This window comes from Onychostoma macrolepis, chromosome 02, assembly GCF_012432095.1.
Source record: "Onychostoma macrolepis isolate SWU-2019 chromosome 02, ASM1243209v1, whole genome shotgun sequence".
NCBI lineage: Eukaryota > Metazoa > Chordata > Actinopteri > Cypriniformes > Cyprinidae > Onychostoma > Onychostoma macrolepis.
The window spans coordinates 1,999,842-2,021,337 of NC_081156.1; the positions used below are offsets into that span (position 1 = coordinate 1,999,842).

The window sequence follows — 21,496 nt, forward strand, 5'->3', positions numbered from 1 at the left end:
TTAATGTTTTAATTTCTCATTGAAAATTACGAAGGAAAAAAGTTTTTTCATTTTATGACACAAGATGAGAGCAAATTGCAGAGATGAGACACATTGTTTCATTGGTGTGGAGTTGTGGAGGAGCTTCCTGAGCCCTGCCTCCACCTCTTACACGGAGAGCAGACGAGGTGACAAAGCAGAGGCAGCGTGATCGGCTAAGATGACGATGTCATTCATTATGTCCATATATTGTGCAAAACGTTAATGTAGTTGTGACAGGCCTATATCCTATGCATCCTGACTTAAAAAACTAAAAACTAAAATAGTGTTTTGTGTGTTATGTAGTTTAGCATGTAGATAGGAACAATAACTGAGAGGGTCACTGAACTGGCTCAACCATCTTTTAGTGAACAACCCTTTGACACCCCTTGAGAGCAGGAGGTAGAAAAAATGCACAGAAGAATCATAGGAATGAGTGCCATTGAAAAGCGCTTACTGGCATCCTGTTGATCAATTGTTGAATGGATAGTTGGGGTGGTTTCAAGTGAGCTTTCATGGAAAAGGCAGAGCCCAGATATTTGCATATGAAAACTTCTGGATGGATGAGAGAGAAAGAGGGAACATGAGCGAGAGAGAATGACTTGGCAGTGTGACTGTAATGGTTATCAGAGAAACCGAGGGTACTGTCTTGTTCACACCTGGGTGGAAAATGCTTCTCAGCACAGAGACTGCAGTGTTCATGTGGAACCAACAATTCTGTTAGGAGGAAAACATCACACAGGATGAAATACCTTAGATAGAAAAGCTAACCTGGACTTACATTATGCCAACACTTAGGGCTAGGCGATTTTTCAGATTTTATCGATTAATTCGAATTTAATGTTTTGCCACGACTTTATTTTTTAGAAATCGAGGAATCGCGATTTTGTATTGAAATATTACCAAACGTTAGAATTGGACATTTTGACAATATGCCAATGATAACAGTAAAGAGAGAAGAACGATCCAACCACATGTCGGTATACACATATGTAACAGGCCGAGTCTGTTACACAGCTACTTGTACACTTAAGTACAATCTTGATACACTTTATTTTAAGTAGCTTACGCCTGTGTAATATTCTGTAATTTTAATGTAATTAGAAAGGTATTACATGTATTTAAGCTGTGTACTGGTAGGTTAAATCAAACTAAGGTGCAGCTGGATAAGGTGCACAGTATAGATAAACATGAAGTACACTTAAGTACAACTTGATACACTTTATTTTAAGTAGCTTATGTCTGTGTACTTACATTTATAATTACATTGTATAAAGTCTGCAACACATATGTAACAATCTTTTGGTTACTCGTCTGTTACATATGTGTAACAGTATCTGCCTATTACATGTACATAATTACAAACTATAATTACAGGCTGTTCCATAACTTAGTTACATGGTAAGTACATTTTGTTTCATGTAAGTACAACGGCTACTACTAAGTACTTAACTAGGTAATTACTCTGTATTATGACACCTTAAAATAAAGTGTTACCGAATTTTCTTTAACTAGAAGATTAATAAAGAAAAAGTTACTTGAATCATGTTGTAGTTATATTTTCAAGTTGACTAGTTAAAAATCGTAAAAAAAATTGAGAATCGATCAAATGTTTTGAAAAAATCAAGATTTACATTTTTTTGCCATATCACCCAGCTCTACCAACACTAGTGTCCAGACATGCTGGGGAAACCTACATGAATTCAGAGTGCTGTAAGCTGAGAGTAAAATTGTGCAATATACCAGTACTGGAAAAATGTGAAAAATATTATATTTCAAAAGGTACAATATCATGATTTTGCTCATTTCTGTACTTGATGTGCTGTAGTTCTAGAGTTCACCCCTATGCGGCAGATGGCAAATGGGACAACAGAGGGACAAGATGGATCAAACACATAAAACACTCTACATGATGAAATAAGAAAATGTCATGAATAGACATATAATGTTAATGTCCGGTGTGTATTTAAGTGCTCTGAAGAGCATCAAAGATTTCTATTTACAACATGTTTTTGCAGCGTTGTAACCAATCAACGGGCATGTCTGTTGACCATGTGAATGTAATGGCCAATCAGATGTTTAATTTTGGTCTGAATTAGGAATGGGCATTTATCAAAAATATTGGAAAAAATATTTGAGCTCATAAAAAACAAATATTCTAATATTCGTTTAATGAAGTTAATAAGAAAGATCTTAGCCTATTTTCTAAATCAAACATCATTATTATAACACTGTAATCCCAGCGCTCCCTGTACTGTGTCTCCTGGGTGACACCTCTCAAATTAACCCATCTTTTAAATATCCAATACCTTTACTCATGCCTCTAGCTATCGCCAAGAAGACAATATTACTTAATTGGAAAAATAAATGCCAAATATCAATTATACAATGGTTACATTTGTTAAGGGAACATGTTTTTCAAGAAAAACATACATCAGAAACACAAAACCAGTTATCCAGATTTAATTCAACTTTCAACCCTCTGCATTTATCCTTAAATATTGAATAAATCTAGTTGGTGAGCTGTTGTCCCAACTGAGCTTTATGAGATATATAAATACAAACTTCCTTTACAATAGATGAATAAGCCTGTGCATTAATTAATATACTGTTCAACAATTACTTAGACAAATATAATGTGTATATGTTGGTGTAATTGACTACACGATTATATTGTAACTATGTGATAGCTAAATGATAACTGACTATGAGGATGTCCTACTTTTTTTTTCTTTTCAGAACTTAAAAATGATCAATTTTACACAATAGTATCATTATTGCTGCTATTATTATTATTATTATTATTATTTGTGGAGGAGGCAGTGGTTGTAGGATTGATATTTGTGTAAGTGTGTGTATAGGTATTGACTGGATATGTGTATAAATGTTAACGTGTGTGTGTGTGTATATATGTAGGTATGCATGTATACATATTTGTGTATATATAAGTGTGGGTATGGGTGTATGTGTATAAGTATATATACATGTTTAAAACAATTGGCCCTCATATGTCCCTAACTCTTGTTATAAAAACAGCTATACAATCATTATATATTAACTCAGATAATTAATATGATTTATTGGCTCTTGGGTTTTGGTGGCCTCTTTGCCCCTGTCGGTGGGCCAGGCACAGTCTACATTTTGGTTTCGGTGGTCTGCTCAATCTGTTTGCCACCTCTGCCGGCATTCCCCTCCTCACTCTGTTGGACGGAGAGAGAGTAGAGTTCAGTCTGGATGTGGTGTCTCTGGCTGGGGAGCTGGCTAGTGTGCACCACGATCCTAGCCACGGATTACAATGTAAAAAGGGCTCAACTGATACAACCATATGTACACCTGAAATACATATGTACCACGTACTGATGGTGAACAGTCATCCGTCGGGTCACACCCAGGCTGGGTGGGCCTGGTCTGGAGGTGCCTGTTTTTGTGGTCCAGTACCCCTTTTGAGGAGGGAGTCAGATTTTGCTGGCGGCAGGCGGGGGGTGCGGGGTGGATCAGAGGTCGGGATCTGTGCCGGCAGGTCCGTTGGTTGTGCTCGCCGGCGGGGAGGGAGCGGCTATGGGACCTGGAGGATAATTATTATAATTATTTATAATAATTTTACAGAGTAGTCCATTGTTTTATTATTATTATCACTACTGCTCCCGCTGCTTCCATGCCTATATCCACTACTACTACTATTATTATTAGGCCCACTATTATTATTACTAATATTATTCCACTAGGACTTCACTTTTATCCTACAATCTTAAAAGTAGGTCATCATCTGTCAGTGCTATTATTGAATATTTGATCGGTTTCCATCTACATAATGACTATGAAATTAGAGCTGTTAAAGGTTGTTCATGACACATTGTTCATTTCATCCTTCGCCAAAATAACACAAGGAAATTTGATTAATACTATTATTAATTACTATTACAATTCATGAAACTATTCACTTACTTCTATACCTGTTTAAATGACCGCATCCATACATCTATAGCATATGTGTTCGTTATTTGTCCCATTTGTTTTGTTTTTCCTCTCTTTTTCTTCTCCTGTATGTGTATATATTTGTCACTGCTATCTGTTTTTGTGTAGCTCATTACATCAAGTTGTTGCTGTTTATCTATGTTTCATTCCACTGTTAATCTGTTTCATTCCATTCAATAAAAAAAAAAAAGTTAGCAGCAACGTCAATGTAACAGGGCTGACGAGACGTGCGGATCCATGTGCAAGCTTTTATTTAGCAGAGACGTGGTCATAACAGGCAGGGTCGAACAGTGGCAAACAGGTATAACATGGGTGAGACAAAGAGTAAACAAAGACAAGCGTGGGTCGATGATCGGCGAACAGTATCACAAGGGCTAAGACAAGAGAGGTAATCCAAAAACGTCAGCGAGAGTCCAGGCAGGTAAAACACAATCCGAAAAGGGCAAGACTAGGGAAACTAAGTGGGCTCTGTAAAGTAGCTACGGCTAGGGGAGCGGGAAACGCATACAATACTCGGCCAAGAGGGAAACAACGTCCAGGGTTAAAATAGAGTGTGTGATTAGTGAGAGCTGTGTGATCAGGTGTGCATGTGATTAGTGCGATGAGTGCTTGGTAACAGCTGTGATCAGTGTTGGATGATGGGAATTGGAGTCCATTGTGATGTGTGGTGTTAAGTCCATGTGATGAGCGAGTGACCTCTGGTGGAGGGTGAATGGAAGTGCAGACCAGATTCGTGACAGAGCCCCCGTGACAGGACGGAACGAGAGTTCATTGGCGGCCTCCATAGCCGTGACAGGACAGAACGGGAGTTCATTGACGGCCTCCATAGCCGTGACAGGACAGAACGGGAGTTCATTGACGGCCTCCATAGCCGTGACAGGACAGAACATGAGTTCAGGGACAGCCCTTCTGGCTGCGACAGGACAGGACGAGGAGTTGTAGATGGCTTCCATAGCCGTGACAGGACAGGACGAGAGTTCACCGACGGATACCGCTGACACCTCTGGAGGTTCTGCAGCAGCTGCCGCCACCTCTGGAGGTTCTACAGCAGTAAACTCAGGACACAGGGAGAGTTCATTACTGGGTGCCACCACCATACAAGGGGCTGACGCGAGCCCCGCTGCTTCTGGAAGTTCTGCAGCGTGGACCACCACCTCTGGAGAAGCTACAGCAGGCGCCGCCACCTCGGGCAGTTCTGCGGTGGTGTACGCAGCCCAAACGCAACACAAAGCGATTCCCATCAGCAGAAGTGCCTCGGACAGGGGAATATGCATAAGAACAGGAGGGTTAGAGTGAGTTGGTTTGGGGATACCAGCCGTGCGTGCAGACACCAGCGGTACATCCCTCAAACTAGACATCAAATTGGGATAGTGGAAGACTGACCTTGATGATCTGGGTGTGTCAGCCCGGACGTGACGTGACTCTGGAAGATCAGCCGTGACAGGCTGTGACTCTGGAAGATCAGCCGTGACGGGCTGTGACTCTGGACGAGCAGCCGTGACGGGCTGTGACTCTGGACGAGCAGCCGTGACGGGCTGTGACTCTGGACGAGCAGCCGAGACGTGCTGCTGTGACTCTGGACGAGCAGCTGTGACGTGCTGCTGTGACTCTGGACGAGCAGCCGTGAAGTGCTGCTGTGACTCTGGACGAGCAGCCGTGAAGTGCTGCTGTGACTCTGGACGAGCAGCTGTGACGTGCTGCTGTGACTCTGGACGAGCAGCTGTGACGTGCTGCTGTGACTCTGGACGAGCAGCTGTGACGTGACTTGACTTTAGGAGATCAGCTGAGACGTGAAGTGACTCTGGATGATCAGCTGAGATGTGAAGTGATTCTGGATGATTAGCTGAGACTTGGCTTGACTCAAGAAGATCAGCTGTGGCTTGACTTGACTCTCTGACATCAACTGTGACCTGACTTGGCTCTTTGACATCAACTGAGACTTGACTTGGCTCGTGAAGATTCGCGGTGACTTGACTTGGCTCATGAATGGCAGCAATGACATGACGGGGTGTTGTTGTGACTGCCATTTTGTAAACGGGCTCCGGTGTCGCTGCCATTTTCGTGAGTGCACGCTGGTACATCTGCCATTTCAGTCACAGACGCGGCATCGCATTCCTCTTCCGCGACACCCACAGTAAACAAAGAGCCAGCACACCGCAAAGCATAGTCCATGAAATCCCTTAAACTAACATAAAATTTTCCTTCAGGTAACCATGACTTTACGGGTTCATTTAGTCCAAAACGAAAAATGTCTTTTAAAACAACTTCATCAAATGGTACTTTGTCATATAACTCACAGAATTGAGTGACGTAATCCTCAATAGATGAATTTCCCTGTCTCAGGTCGAGCAGCTGGTTGAAAGGGTCCATACCTGGCCATGGTTCCGTAGAAAAGCCGCTGGATCCTCGTGTGGCCGAGTATTCTGTAACAGGGCTGACGAGATGTGAGACGTGCGGATCCATGTGCAAGCTTTTATTTAGCAGAGACGTGGTCATAACAGGCAGGGTCGAACAGTGGCAAACAGGTATAACATGGGCGAGACAAAGAGTAAACAAAAACAAGCGTGGGTCGATGATCGGCGAACAGTATCACAAGGGCTAAGACAAGAGAGGTAATCCAAAAACGTCAGCGAGAGTCCAGGCAGGGAAAACACAATCCGAAAAAGGCAAGACTAGGGAAACTAAGTGGGCTCTGTAAAGTAGCTACGGCTAGGGGAGCGGGAAACGCATACAATACTCGGCCAAGAGGGAAACAACGTCCAGGGTTAAAATAGAGTGTGTGATTAGTGAGAGCTGTGTGATCAGGTGTGCATGTGATTAGTGCGATGAGTGCTTGGTAACAGCTGTGATCAGTGTTGGATGATGGGAATTGGAGTCCATTGTGATGTGTGGTGTTAAGTCCATGTGATGAGCGAGTGACCTCTGGTGGAGGGTGAATGGAAGTGCAAACCAGATTCGTGACAGTCAGTCTCATAGAACTTGATGTGTGGTGTTAAGTCCATGTGATGAGCGAGTGACCTCTGGTGGAGGGTGAATGGAAGTGCAAACCAGATTCGTGACAGTCAGTCTCATAGAACTTGATGTGTGGTGTTAAGTCCATGTGATGAGCGAGTGACCTCTGGTGGAGGGTGAATGGAAGTGCAGACCAGATTCGTGACAGTCAATCTCATAGAACTTTTATTAACTAAACAAATAAAAATACACCATGCTATATGCCTAATATAAAATAACAAATTACTTGTTACACAAAGTTTAAATAGGTATAAAAACAAAACAAAACAAAAAAACGGGAAATCACCAAACACTGTGGAACCAAATAAATAAGAAACATAGAACGTTTATTAGCAAAATGAATAAGAAAGCTGGAGCCATGGCACAGGCCACACCTTGATGTAAAATAAAGTAAATAAAATACACAAAGTTTAAATAAAATAAAAATCAGAAAACACTGTGGAACCAAATAAATAAGAAGTGAATGTTTAAAAAAACTTCCAAAGTCACCTTAGATAAACCGCAAAAGTCAACAGGCTTTTCCAAATCCAAAATATTGACAAACAGGCACTTTTGCATTTCGTTTCGAAACTAAATCTTATTCCATCATCTTGTCTTTCACACCTCACTCTTCTTGTCAGTCAGTTCGACTCACTCTCCTCACGTGATAAATGAAATCTGACTCCTGCTCCTGATCTGTGATGCGACTGTTGTTTGACACGATGCATTGAGTGGCCACGTTCAGTTTTTAATTGGCCGCGGTGGGCAAACACCGACTATTGCAGCAGGGGCGCCGCTACGGATTCTGGGCCCCCTGGACAGCATATTCACTCGGGCCCTCCTGCATTCCGGGGGGCGGAGGTGGTGTCCCCCTCTGTACAGACCAAGCCCTAGCCCGGCCCTTGTCCGACAGCTTAACAGAATTACCAGCCAGAGTCAGACCCGAGCCCGTCCTTTTTCCCCCTTCTCCCAAATCAGATTATACTGTTTCAGCTATTAAAATAGTTCAGTTTTGTATGTAATGGCAAAGTGATTATTTCGTTTCGTTTTTTTAATACATTTTTTTAAGTTAATTTAAGGCTGATCATAGCCATGTTTGATCAATTTAGCCTTCTCAAATCATCATGACTTGCCTAAAATAAAATCCATAGATATACTAAAACAGTTCATGCATATAACAATGTTTAAACGTTAAACCTAGATAAATGTGAGCTGCATCCAATAGTTTGTGCAGAGAGTGTAAGTCAAAGTGGAAACAACTTGTGCCGTAATTTTTGCTCATAAAGGTAAGAGCAATACATAATTCGGAACTGTAAAGGGTCTATTTTTATTTGTGTGCACTCACAATTTCAACACAACTTTTTATAAAATATATAAAATAATTTGATAAAATAAAGAAAACAAGGATGTCTCGTCGAACCGAAAGTCAGTGAATACATGCCTCACAGACATGATAAATATATCTATAGAAAGCTTTTAATTACTACTTAATGAAATAAATCAAATCGAAAACAAAAACTCTTTCATTATAATCCGTGAAGATGCACTTCTCTCTAAAGGCATGTCTAATGAGGAGACGGCGAGTCAGGATCATCATCTTCATCTTTGCGACACTGACACAGAAAACACTAGTTTATTAGTAAATAATTCAGTCTTGTTGTTTCCACCAGCGCGGAAATTTTTTTCATAACTAATTGATGGATGTCTAAAATATAAAAATAAGGAGAATCCTAAAACAGGCCCAAGGCCTGGCCCGCATCTGAACTATGACGTGAAAATTGGCCCGATCGAAGCCCGGCCCTAGAGGCGTAAAAAAGCTGAAATGCAAGGCTCTAGCGTTCCCCTCGATAGAAATCACGTTTCCCCTCAATCCCAACCCCCCACCCCCCAATCGTCGGGCCCTTAGAATCCCCCCCCTTACGGCGCCCCTGTGTTGCAGCAGGCCTAGTCTTAATCCGCCACTCATGTGTGAGATGGTGCAAAAGACAGACACAAGTGCAACTGTCGTACACATCTGCCTAGGGCTGTCACTAACGATTATTTTGGTAATCAAGTAATTGAGCGATTATTCTGATGATTAATTGAGTAATCAAATAATTATAATTACGTTTTTCTGTGGTAACAAAAATAGACCTAAGTGAAGAATAGCCTTTAAAATTAGGTAATAATAAAGTTCAAATAAAGTATCATAGGCAAGTAATCATATGGTTTTATTGAACAAAACCGTTAAAATGCATAATGTATTATAAACAATAGAGCTAATGTACATTACACATTATAACAAACGTCTGCAACGAGGGTGGCAATTCTCCTGTGAGAGATCTGCCATTTGTTCTACGTAATGTGTAACGTTACTTTTTCATAGGAAGATTGCACTTTTTTTATATAATTCAATAATTGATTTAATATCAGTACTGAGGTATCAGATTATGGTTCCGTACTGAAGCCAAAATTCTTGTATCAAGTCATCCCTAGCTGACACAGCAGCTGTTTTGGTATCCTAGTTAAGACTTTGCCTCACAGGCTCAGAAGAGCAAAGACCGCTGGTTGGGTGGGCTAAAAAACAGCAGATTGGCCAGACATTAAGCCTGCTCAGAGAGAGTACGGAGAGATCAGGAGACACGAGGCGGCAAACAGACTACCCTTCACCTCCCTCTGCATTCATCCATCTAAATGCATGGACTATGGGCTCCCAGATGGCCCTGATTTTTGCCTCTCCCTCTCTCTCTCTCTCTCTCTCTCTCTCTCTCTCTCTCGAATGCACTCGCCTGCCGGATTAAAGCCTCTTCGTCAAGCATAGCCGGTGAGCATTCTGATTGGCTGAGAGCCTCAAGCCCACTGCTCACTGGTGAGTGCACTTGACGAGGTAGCCACTGCGTTGTCGGGGGCAACCACTCACCGCAGCAGCAGAGTCCGGCAGCCTGGGCTTAAAAAAACAAGGGGAAAGAAAAGAGGGAGAAATTAGAGGGAAAAACATGACAACAATAACAAGGGATTAGCCTGTGGCATCAGCCAAACCATCAGGATTCCATATATATATATATATATATATATATATATATATATATATTAAAAAAAAAAACCTCCCACCACACACAGATGTTTGTGGAAGGGAGAGAGGGAGGGGATGGAGTGTCTCAGATGAAGGAGCCCGATTGAAAAACAGCTCAGCGAGAGAGGATGTGCGATCTGCTTGGTACACAATAGAATTAGGAAATGCTTATGGATGTGATGGACTTCAACTGATAGCGTGGCATCACACACAAATACACACTGACCGGCCATCAGAGAACCAGGAGCAGCAGCTTGTTATGAGGAGCAAAAATCAGTGGTTTCACCTGTGCGCGTAAGAACAGGCCACATCCATGTCTGTTTGAACTGCATAGCGGATGAGCAACGGAGCTGGACTGACTCTTCATTTGACCTTAAAATGGGGGACACGGCAGAATACCAGCGTCTGCCCAGCGATTGCGATGAGGATGAGGTATTATAGCCTATCCAGATAACTGATCACAGTTTTGTTGGTGTGCTTATTTGAAATGTTTATCATGAGTATTGTTGGACATTTATTTTAATGTCCATTACACATAGCTTATTCAGTGTGTGTACAGTAAGAATGACATGCTCAGCGGTGGGTAACCACGCCAGAAATGTGAGTCTGTAAGTGTGTCAGTGTGTCTGTAAGATGGTACAATAACCCACATGTGGATGAATCATCACGTGATGTGTGGTACTCTGATTAGCATGGTGGTGGGTGCCCTAAATTTCCTCATACTTTGCACACATTAACCAGGCTGTGCTCTGCTGTTATTGTCATTCATTAGTCTGATGGACAGCATATGTATTTACATGGTACTGTTTGCTCTGGGTGGTGCTCAACTATGCTTGCTGTGACGTGTGACGTAATTTGCGGTCAGTGCTTTTTTTATCTGAAGAAATTACTTTTATTCGAAAATGCCACAATAAATTGTTGACTTGTTCACAAGATAACAAGCAGATTTCAAACGAATATTGCTATTTTGAAATTTTAATTCAAAGAATCCTGAAAAAACATATCACGGTTTCCAATACTATATTAGGCCACACAACTTGTGATGAGACATTTCTGTTGAGCACCAAATGGGCATATTAGAATGATTTCTGAAGGATCATGTGACACTTATTCCCAAACAACTCTCTTATGTTGATATGGGGTTCTTTTTGCCACACATGACATTTGAAGCCTTGTCTTAGCAACTCCACAAAAAAGTAAAAATACTTTTTTTTTAGCTAAGACTGGTATGATTTCAGTTAGACTAATGTGTTTACACAACATTTTAAAAGGACAAATTACTATTTTAGTTTGATTGAAATACATCTTTTTAAAATGCATGTAAATATACTTAATGAATGTTTTAGAGCTGTCTGTAGATCTTTTCATGACAGCCTGGGGTTTTGTGAATCATCTCAGCTCTGCCTTTAGGGTATATGTTAGTACTTGTTTAGGCTAGGTAAGTGTTTGTGTGTTAACACTGTTTCTCTGTGTTTGGTGGCATTTCACTCTCTCACAGCACTATGATCTCATCCACCCCTTGAGAAATCCAGATAATGTTTTAGTCCTTCAGAAACAAAACAGACTTCACACTTCAGTATCTCAGTATCTCTTTTTCTCTTTCATTTTTAATTTATTTGTCTTTGGCTATTTCTCTTTAAATCATCACCTTGACCTCTTTTCCGTCTTTTACCTCTCTTTGTATTGAATACATTCTGTGTGAATGCAGGTAGAAATTCTGAAAAATTTGAATAATGTTAATCCTAGAATGCATGTGTAAACAGATCAAGAGCTTTATTCTATGCAAGATGCGTTTCATAGTCATGATCTTAGTTGTATCTTAGTTTAATCTTAGGAGAAAGTTTTTATACAGACAAAGATGCAAAAGGTAAAAATATAACCAGGGAACTACTCGTCATCTATTCGGATGATGAAATGGACCAGCCAAATACAGAAGTAGTATATATGCAGTGCAGTTGTTCATGGGAGGATAACAATCTCAATGTGTCTTTACGGGACTGTCCAGGATTGTGAATGAAAGCACAAAGCACAGGGAAGCACTGGCAGTGTGAATGAACAAAATTATGCAATGCTAAAATACTTTGAATACATCAATTCTGAAAGCTAACTAATTTCGTTTGCCATGCCACAATAGACACTATACATGCTCAGGCCGAACATATCCTTGTGGATAAAATCATGTAGTGCTCTACATTATTTCCCTCAGAATATTCGGTTTCTCTTTGAAATACTGTACAGAAGTTATGAGACAAATGTGTTTCACAAACGTCTTTCACATCTTAAAAGCTGAGAGCTGAAGAATTGAGCTGCATATTCAGTATCACTTACAAAGTTGAATTGTATAGGACCATGTGATTTGTTATTAAACAGAAGCATGTGTTGTCTTTTAAGCCATGTTCAAGCATGTCTTTTGCCTGTATGACATTTCCAGATGAGCTTTAACAGTAGAGCCAGCTACTGTTACTACTGTTGTCCTTCAGTAAAGGTTTTGTGAATCACTTACCGAGCTTGAGAGAAGACTTGATTTTGGCTTTTTTTTCTGCAGGATTTTACACTTCCTTGTCCTATGTTGTTGTTGTTGTTGTTATATTTGTCATGTTGAAAAATAATTTTTGATTTATGAGTAAATGTAAAGTATTTTCTAGGTCTGGAGATATGGATGATACTGGGTGTCATTCAAATGCCACTGGGTACAAGCACTTTTGTGTGACTGCTTCCCTCTGGTGGTTTGTTAGAATACCACAGCGTGGAAAAAAGTGATCCACCTGACTAGCGCGCACAAAAAAAACAAACAAACAAAAAACAACTGTAAATACATATATTTAAGAAGAACTAGTTATAGTAAGAATATAGTTCCAGTGTCTTATTGGTTTAATGGGGCTGTCTCGAATTCCATTAATCGGGTTTGACTACTTGTGCTTTTTGACATGGACCATCGTTGAATCCTGCAGGCAGACATGAGAGTGAGGGTGGATTTGTCTTCTCCGTGAGGTGCTACATTTGGAGGTGTATTGTGAGCTTGGCTCATCCGGTCTGAATGTGCAACGCTGTTAGTGCTAACTACAGGTCACCTACACAAATGCACATAGAAAGAATTGTTCCTTGATGACACCACCATCACTTTCTCACTTTTCTATCATTTAATCATGACAATTAACTCTCCCTCATGTTGTTGCAAACCCATTAGGCATTGTTTATATTCTGAACACAAATGAAGATATTTTTATATTGTCATCATTTTTATCATTTATCATTTTAATTCATTTTAATCCAAATCCAAGATTTAATTATATGCTTTTATTCATATATAAACATTGATCAATGCACACAGACAGTGCACATAAAATACAGTAAATGAAAGCTGAAACGTTACTGCTTGATGCTCGAGACCCAATAAGGTTTATACTCGTCTCAAGTCTCAAGCAAGCACTTTTGACCTTCTGTTTAACAGAATTTTTCATTTTGGATGAACTGTTTAAATGCAGTCCTTTTTTTTATCCGTGTACAGTATATGATAAAGTCAGGTCATGTCAGTTTGTATAGCACTGTTCACAGTTCATGCTTTTTTATATCTGCTTTACATAAAATATTGCCTTGATACCCCCTATGAGCAAGCCGAAGGTGACTGTGCTATGGAAAGAACTCCTAAAATGAATTAACCAGACTCTTACGACACCTACAGTGTCTACAGTGCACAGCTGGTTTAAGTGTTCAGCCAAATATCTGAGCTTGGTCACAGGGACCCGCATTTTCCCCTTATTCACAGCTGTGCTAGCATTACCAGATTTTCTGGTCTTAAATAAAGCTCCTTTTTCGATAAGTCTCAGGAACATTCCTGCTGCATTAGCTGCTTGGTCTGAAGCGGCCGTTGGAAATTCTTTGTGTCAGGGCAGTAATTGGAGGCAGACTGTTTATGACACGCAGGGCCCTGCTTTACTGCCTCTGTCCCTGCTCACCTCATCTTCCCTCTTGCTCTGGGGAAGAAAAAAATAACAACAAAAAAACATGGCTCAACCAACATTGTACATTTTATTTATCGCTCAAAATGCCGCATGTCTGGTTTAGTCTGTAGGCTTGATGAATCAGTGGGGAATGAGGGAGGGTGAATGGACGTAAATAAAACATGGTTTATTCTGCTAGGGGTGATGAAGCCAAAATGTCCCCTTTTCGTTCAGAGGAGAATGAGGAAGAGGGAGGGGACACATTTTGAATGCGTTTGTTTACAAGAGGTTGAGATAACATTTTTAGAGGGATTGAGGAAGGAGAATGCCGCAAACCAAATAAAGAAGAAAAGTCAGGTCATGTGGGAGTTTAGAGTAGAGTGGGAGAGAGAGAGTGAATATAAAAGAAAGATGTGGTGAAAGCCAGAGATAGGAGGGGATATGGTGCTGTTCAGGAGGGGGATTTGTTAAGAGCCCAACATATGGGAGGAACACAGGAAATGAGCTCTCCATCCTGCAGTTAAATCTGACCTTTTGGCTCATGATCAAATGCTCCTCCATCCGAATACCATAGAGTCTCTGTCCCGGGCACAGGCTGACGGAGGGAGGAGAGAGAGAGAGAGAGGGAGAGATGGAGGGAGGGAGGGAAAGAAAGAAAAGGGGCACTTCCCCAGCGTCTGTTTGTGAGTTGCAGGAATTACACAGTCACGCAGTAGGGGGAGAGAGAGTCCTAGACATTCCTCCTGCTCCAGAATAACACGGCCCCTCTGACACAAACATGCACGGACTGACCAAAAAAAAAAAAAAACCAGTGCCTTTTCTAGCTCAGCAGACCACAGAAGCACTAAGGGACAACTTTGTCTGGGCATTGCAGCTCTTCTGGTTCTCTTATCACTTCCACTGTGGCTGTCATCTAAGCGAGGGATTCGGGAATAGAAGAAACTGTTCTATTAATAGCTGGCCGGTGGACGGAGCAGATGGATAGAGGAATGGACAACTGAGGAAAATAGCTCAAACACACACTGCAAAATCTTTTTCAGACATACAAGAAGGAGGACATCACCTCACAGTTCTTGTGATTTGCTTCAGACCACACAGTGTGAACTTTGTTTTGGGATGTTCTAACTAGGCTGCCAAGTGAACATTTCCTTTTGGCAGACCTCTCTCTCTAGTGTTTTCTTGCCTTGCCCCGCATAGTCCCCCACATACAAGTTCTCCATGCTAGCTCTGAGCTTCGGTTAAAGGAGCTTAATGTGGATTGCCCCGCGATGGAATGTAGTACGTCGGCTGTACAAGTTGTGGAGACTTTCCAACTGAGGAGACCTTCACAGTTTTGGAGCTGTCTCTCCATCTCGAACCCTGTTCTCCAGCAAAAGAGTCTCGGACGATTAGGCTGAACTTGTCTTTTTGTGGATTTTCTCTTAGAACTCAATATGCGTCGTTTTGACAAGCTCAAAAAATCATTTCCGTTTCTTGCTCATTTTCATGTGTACAGAGTAAGTCCGTTTTTCATTCTCTTGTGCCGCGCATGCTAGGTTTCAGTATGAGGTTTAGAGCTGGGAATTTCAGGACTGACTCTTACGAGTTTGAGCGTACGTGTGTGTGCTGGTTCATGTCAGCATCTGTGTTGGTGTGAAACCACACCATGCTTTTACACGTGTCAGAGCTTAGCTGTGTTCATGGATATCATCAGACCATACCAGAGCCTGACCCTAACAATACATGAAACCTTCACAGTGCATAACTTGAGAGCATCATGTCTAGCAATGTATTTCCCACTCACTGTCAGAAGTCAGGTGTTTTTTTTTTATTTGTTTGCCATTTATATAGCATTACGTTGCGTCCATTCTTGTTGACTTTAATTGCATCACCGTAATGTTGTCAGTCTTTGTAGCTGATTTATTCTACCTTACCATGGCAATTCATTTGTAATGTTCTTTCTTAAATTAGCATGAAGGGTGTAACCACCCTTGGTTGTAACTCGTGGACTCTGTCCAAGGGCCATGGCAATAGTTTCCTTGGGCTTAAAGTCTACAGCCCTGTAATAGCACATGCAGTACTTCAAATTGCACAAGCTTCACTCGCTGCCACTAGCATTGCTCAATATACTTGCATTTTGGTGATACTTGTTAGCAGAACTACCGCATTTTCCAAATGATAATACCGTAATGCGATATTATAGAGGGGTCTTGATTTGTTTGGAGTGCTTACAAATTCTAGTGAAACATACTGTATCAAGACTAAAAGCGGTTCCTTTTTAGCATAAGGATGTATTGTAAAAGATGCATGCATACTATGCATGATCACATATCATCACGATAAGGTGGATCAGACTCATCACATATCAAGATCACAATTGAGCCAGACAGTTCATGGATGCTTTGCCACTGTGGTTGTGTGTTGACAGATTATTTGCTTGAATTAGCAGTTGGATTTGTCAGACTGTGTGCCTTCATATCAAAAACAGAAAGTTGTAACTGATTTTAGTCTGTAGACACATGTTGCTTGTAACCACCACACATTGACTCACTTCACCCACAGGACAAGTGTTTTTTCCTCTTCTATCAGTCTCTGAAAAAGCCTGGATTTCTCTTTCTCTATTTCATACATCCCCCTTACTCTTTTGCACAGGAGAGATGTTTGCTGTATGTTCAGAGGTATACTGTATCTAAACTTTGACTCCTAAGTTTGCAAGCCAGCAGGGTAGACTGGAACTATTGAGACATATTTGACATGATGTTGGATCTGTTCCCAGTTTAAGTGTGAAAGGTTACTGGGAAGTTCAGTGTGGGGGAGGGATACAGCTGTTTGAAGATGTAAATGACTATTTTGTCAATATAAACTCCAATATGAAACAATATAAAAGCAATTTTTCAGTGGCATTTGCTAATGCATGCATAACTATTATTGGGCTGTATAGAATGAGTTTTATTTTTTCAAAATTCTAAAACTTTAACAATTTAATGTCATTGAAATAATAAGGCCATATCAAATCAGGTTTTTCCCCAAATTGTTGTCTTTTGTAATTTTTCTAGATTCTGTATATTATGATTGAATATAAATAGGTTGTGATCAATTGCATCACCTCCACAGCTCATTCACTTTGATGCATATTTTATATTTAAATAAATATAAAGAAATGCTTGAATACATTCATTCAAAATGTGCAGCAAGCTATGTTTTTATGACAGATTTAGAAATTTCTGCATCATGAAAATCATAGAGTCCTACTGTTACTATTCTCATTCTTGAAGTTACCAAAACAAAGAGAGATGGAACGTCACAGAAATTTCAGTGCGTTACTATGCTCTGAAAAGATAGTGATGGTTAAATTAAAGTTAAAAAGGCCCTGACCCTTATGACCCCTGACTTTTCATGTGTCAACAGAGGAAGCACTTTGGGCACAAAAGGCTGCTTGTGCTCTCTCTTTTCCGACACTTATTCAAGAAACCTGTCGACTTTGTAACCCTTTGTTTTACATGAATATCTCCGCAAGATTCCGCCACTTTTACAATTCTGCAACAGAGACCAACTATTTAAAAAGGAGCTCTGACAGGATGTGTGTTTCTTCCACAGTAATGTAATGTCTTTGGAATTGTGGAATTGGAAGCATTCAGGTATAGCACTTACTCACACGCAATCGCTCTCTCAATAATGCATTTAAACAAATTTAATCTTACAGTGCTACTTCATCTGTATCTGATTTTGAATGAGCAGAAATCTGTAAAAAATGCAGCTATCCGTAGATAAAATAGTTATTTTATCTACGGAAAATGTAGTTATTTTCATCCTTCACAAAATAAATTTTAAACATATTAAAGTGGTAACGTTTTTTTTGGATAGGATGTCAACAACAGCTTAAAAATAACTGCATTTACTATACAGATAAGTGCAACGGTATAATTCTAACATTATAACATGAATTGCAGTGAAACTGTAGTACAGTTGAATTTATTTATACCATTAGTCCCACAGATTTACACTCTTTGTGGCGGCAAATCTATTCTCTGCCAGCCGGAGGTGTATGGAATCAGATTTGCGCCAATTAAAATTAATGTAATTTTTCAAAAAACTTATGAAAATATAAATTGAAACTGAATAAAATGTCTTTGAAACTAAAAAAAAAAAAAAACAACAACAAAATCTTTGACTTCGTTTTTAATATACTGCAGGTTTTGCAAACTGTCTTCTTCTTCTTTCATTCGCTGATCTGTACTTACAAATGCGCTTCCAGAGTTTATTTACAATTCTGAAGTTTTCGTTTGCGATTCTGGCACAAATCTCTCGTGGGGGCGGGGCTATCAGCGGTGTGTTCTCATTGGCTACTGAGTTTTTGATTGTTGTTGCGTCAGTGTGGATGTGAGCGTATGTTAGCGGCTTCCTATTTCATTTTAATGATATAAAGTTAGGAGTTTTGTTTTTGAATTCAATCTGTATTTATCTGTTGCTACTAGTCAAAATAAGCTTTTAGGAGCACGAGAAATCAAACGTGAGCGAAAAAGGTCATATTGAGGTTTAATAAAGTACAGTATATAATACTGTAACTATTGTATAATGTCCAATGTTCTCTTATGATATTTGTTTATTGCTCTTGATTCTTTTGCATTGTAGGGTCTAATTAGGTTGAGCGGTTACATTTGAAATATAATACTATCCTGTGATATATTCAGACGTCAAGAAAGTCTCACTCCAACCAGTCAATCAAGCGCGTTTTATTATATATTCCACACAAAGAATGTTCTTGCTGCCAATTGTTTTTATCATGCTGATAATTTTTTGTTATTTTAAAAGACAAATTAAATTTGGGTGAAACTTTACTGTTTACTGTTTTTCATACTTTTATTAGTAACTACTAACTTAGTACTAAAATACCTCAAAATTACGTACCATTAATCATCTGTAATACCAATAAATAGATGGCTGTATAGGAAACTGTTTTCAGTCATAATTATTTGAATGTATTAAGTTTTGCATTTGGATATATATTTAGGCATTAAAGACTACTTTTTGTCAAAGTTTGTTTGTTTTTCCCTCCGAAATGTTCATCTGAAGTGACTATTTTTGCATTATTACAGTCAAATCTGAACATGGAAAAAGCATGGTAAAAAGGCTTTACATTGCTAAAGTTGACAGTGCAGTGATTGACAGTGCGCTTGTAAAATAGCATTGGTCATTGTCAGATACAGTAAATTTAGTACTGTACATTACTGTATGTGCTGGGGGGAAATATTAACTAATCGAAGCAAATATGACATAATTGAAGACTGTAACTGTGTGTAGATAACCAGGTCCTGTAATGATTGGACTAAATCAAGACAACTTACCGCGAGTATCCTGATAACGATGATGATGATTATATCATTCGCTGTGCTATTCCAAAAAAAATCATCTCAACAATGTAGTGTAGCAGCAAAACAATACTGATAAAATAATAATTAAAAAAAAAATCTTTATGTATCATTTTATATCATTAAAATGAAATAGGAAGCCGCTAACAGACGCTCACATCCACACTGTTGCAACAATACTGACGCCTTCACTTCCAGGTCAAGAAGCTGTCAATCAAAACTCAGTAGCCAATGAGAACACACCGCTGCCCACGAGAGATTTGTGCCAGAATGGCGAACAAAAACTTCAGAATCGTAAATAAACTCTGGAAGTACATTTGTAAGTACAGTTCATCGAATGAAAGAGAAGAAAACAGTTGCAAAACCTGCAGTATATTAAAAACGAAGATTTTTCCCTGTAATTTATTATTTTTTTAGTTTCAAAGACATTTTATTCGGTTTTAATTTATATTTTCATAAGTTTCTTGAAAAATTACATTAATCTTAATTGGCACAAATCTGATTCCATAGAGGCACTGTTGGAGTAGAGACCGAGGTTTCCCCGGTAACACTGTACACAAAACAGCGCTCGGCTCACAAACGCTGCTTTATCAGACATTACTTGCAAGATGAAATGAAAATGACATCCAAAATTGTCTGAAAACAGTCGGTTTCCATCAGAAATGCAGTGATATAAAAAACACCAGCAATGTGTTTCCATTTTGAAACGTGCAGTGCTCAACCAAGCATTCTCCCCTCCCGCCAACCATTAGAATTTCCAGGCGGGGAACTTTGTACTCCAAACGAACCGTTCGTTGTAGTTCTTGAAAAGGGATTTTTTTAAAAACGAAATATCTCCCTTTGGAGTGGACTTTAAGATTTGTAACTTTGTAGATCTTTTTATGGCCAAATATACACACTACACACTGACTAAAATTCAAAAAGTGAAAAAGCATAATAGGACCCCTTTAATGCTGACAACAATGTAATATGTTTGGCATGTGGTAGGAATATTGTTCACACACTAGTGTTCCAAGAAGCCACTTTGAAACTACTCTCCAAGTATTTTATTCGTTTTTTTATTTAATTTTGTTTTATTATACATTATGAAAAGAAGTTCTGCGGTATTTCAAAACATACTGAAATACTTTAGCCGTAAATTTCCTCAGGGAACGAAGATGGAACGCTGTTTCTGATATCAGTGAGCGAAGAGTGGAGCGGGGAGCGGGAAATGGTGAACCCGGAGCGGAGCTGGAGTGGAGTGATTATTGAATACTTGGAGCATGGAGGGGAAATTGTTGCCAATCCACTCCGCTCACATACTCTGAAAATCACACAAAGAGTGCCGTTTCCTTCAAATGTCACTAAGATTGCAAATGTGTTATTGATTTTTACAAAAGTTAAATAAACAAGAAGTTAATATAAAGTAACTTAGGCCTATATTTTAGAGAACACTCCCCATTTTTGCTATTTCACCAACGAAAGAGTTTCAAACAAAACCACAGCAGAACTGTTTTTGTTACTGAACGAATCAGCCATTTGAACGAATCAGGTGAATCAATATCTCACTTGCTGCCACCTACTGCTGGCATTTTTAATTTTAAAGTTAAAGTATATTTTAAAGTGAAGTGTGTATATAGTGTCTTACTATTTGAATTGAATTTGATTTAAAAGTAAGAATTCAACACAGTGCATGCATTTAATTAGGTTAGGAAAAATTGGCCTTAAAAAGTTGCAAATGCCCATAATTTAAAAGTTTATTAAAAAATTAAAAAAGTTAATTTGTTACTGTGGCAAAATAAACACTGCACAGAATATGAAGAATATCAAAAGCTTGGGGATTCAACTGTCCATAGCAGTCCTAAACCTGTTATGTATGTGCTTTGTCCTAAATATGACTTGAGTCACAACCAATGAAGTACTGGTGATACTCATCCAGCCTGATGGTCTCCTGAGACTGAAGGATGCCTATAAATAAAAATCGGCTATCGGACACTCTGCTTTCTAAGATCTTGTCATATGCCATCAGAAGAAGAAAAAAAATGGTTGACCACCATTTTATATCATTTTACATTATTTGATCAATTGATATATCATGTAGGCTAAATAATTCGTGTACAGTCTGTAATTGATTGACTGGCCTAATTTCAACACATCAAGAGAAATGTAATCCCTTACAGCTGCTTGCTCAT

At 39.5% G+C, this 21,496-nt stretch overlaps 1 protein-coding gene across 6 annotated transcripts in view; it reads left to right on the plus strand.

Moving 5' to 3' along the window:
• Window positions 1–21,496, plus strand: part of tnk2b (tyrosine kinase, non-receptor, 2b) — a 122,558-nt gene that overhangs the window by 66,117 nt on the left and 34,945 nt on the right. The window contains exon 1 of one of the 6 annotated variants that reach the window (XM_058761818.1): window positions 14,652–15,473. The exons of 3 other annotated variants lie outside the window; for them this stretch is intronic. In XM_058761818.1, coding sequence (XP_058617801.1) covers window positions 15,411–15,473 — 63 coding nt within the window. In that variant the 5' untranslated portion in view covers window positions 14,652–15,410. Of the gene's footprint in view, window positions 1–14,651; window positions 15,474–21,496 lie in introns of those variants that run through there. 2 more of the 6 variants (XM_058761770.1, XM_058761777.1) reach the window with 2 other exon arrangements.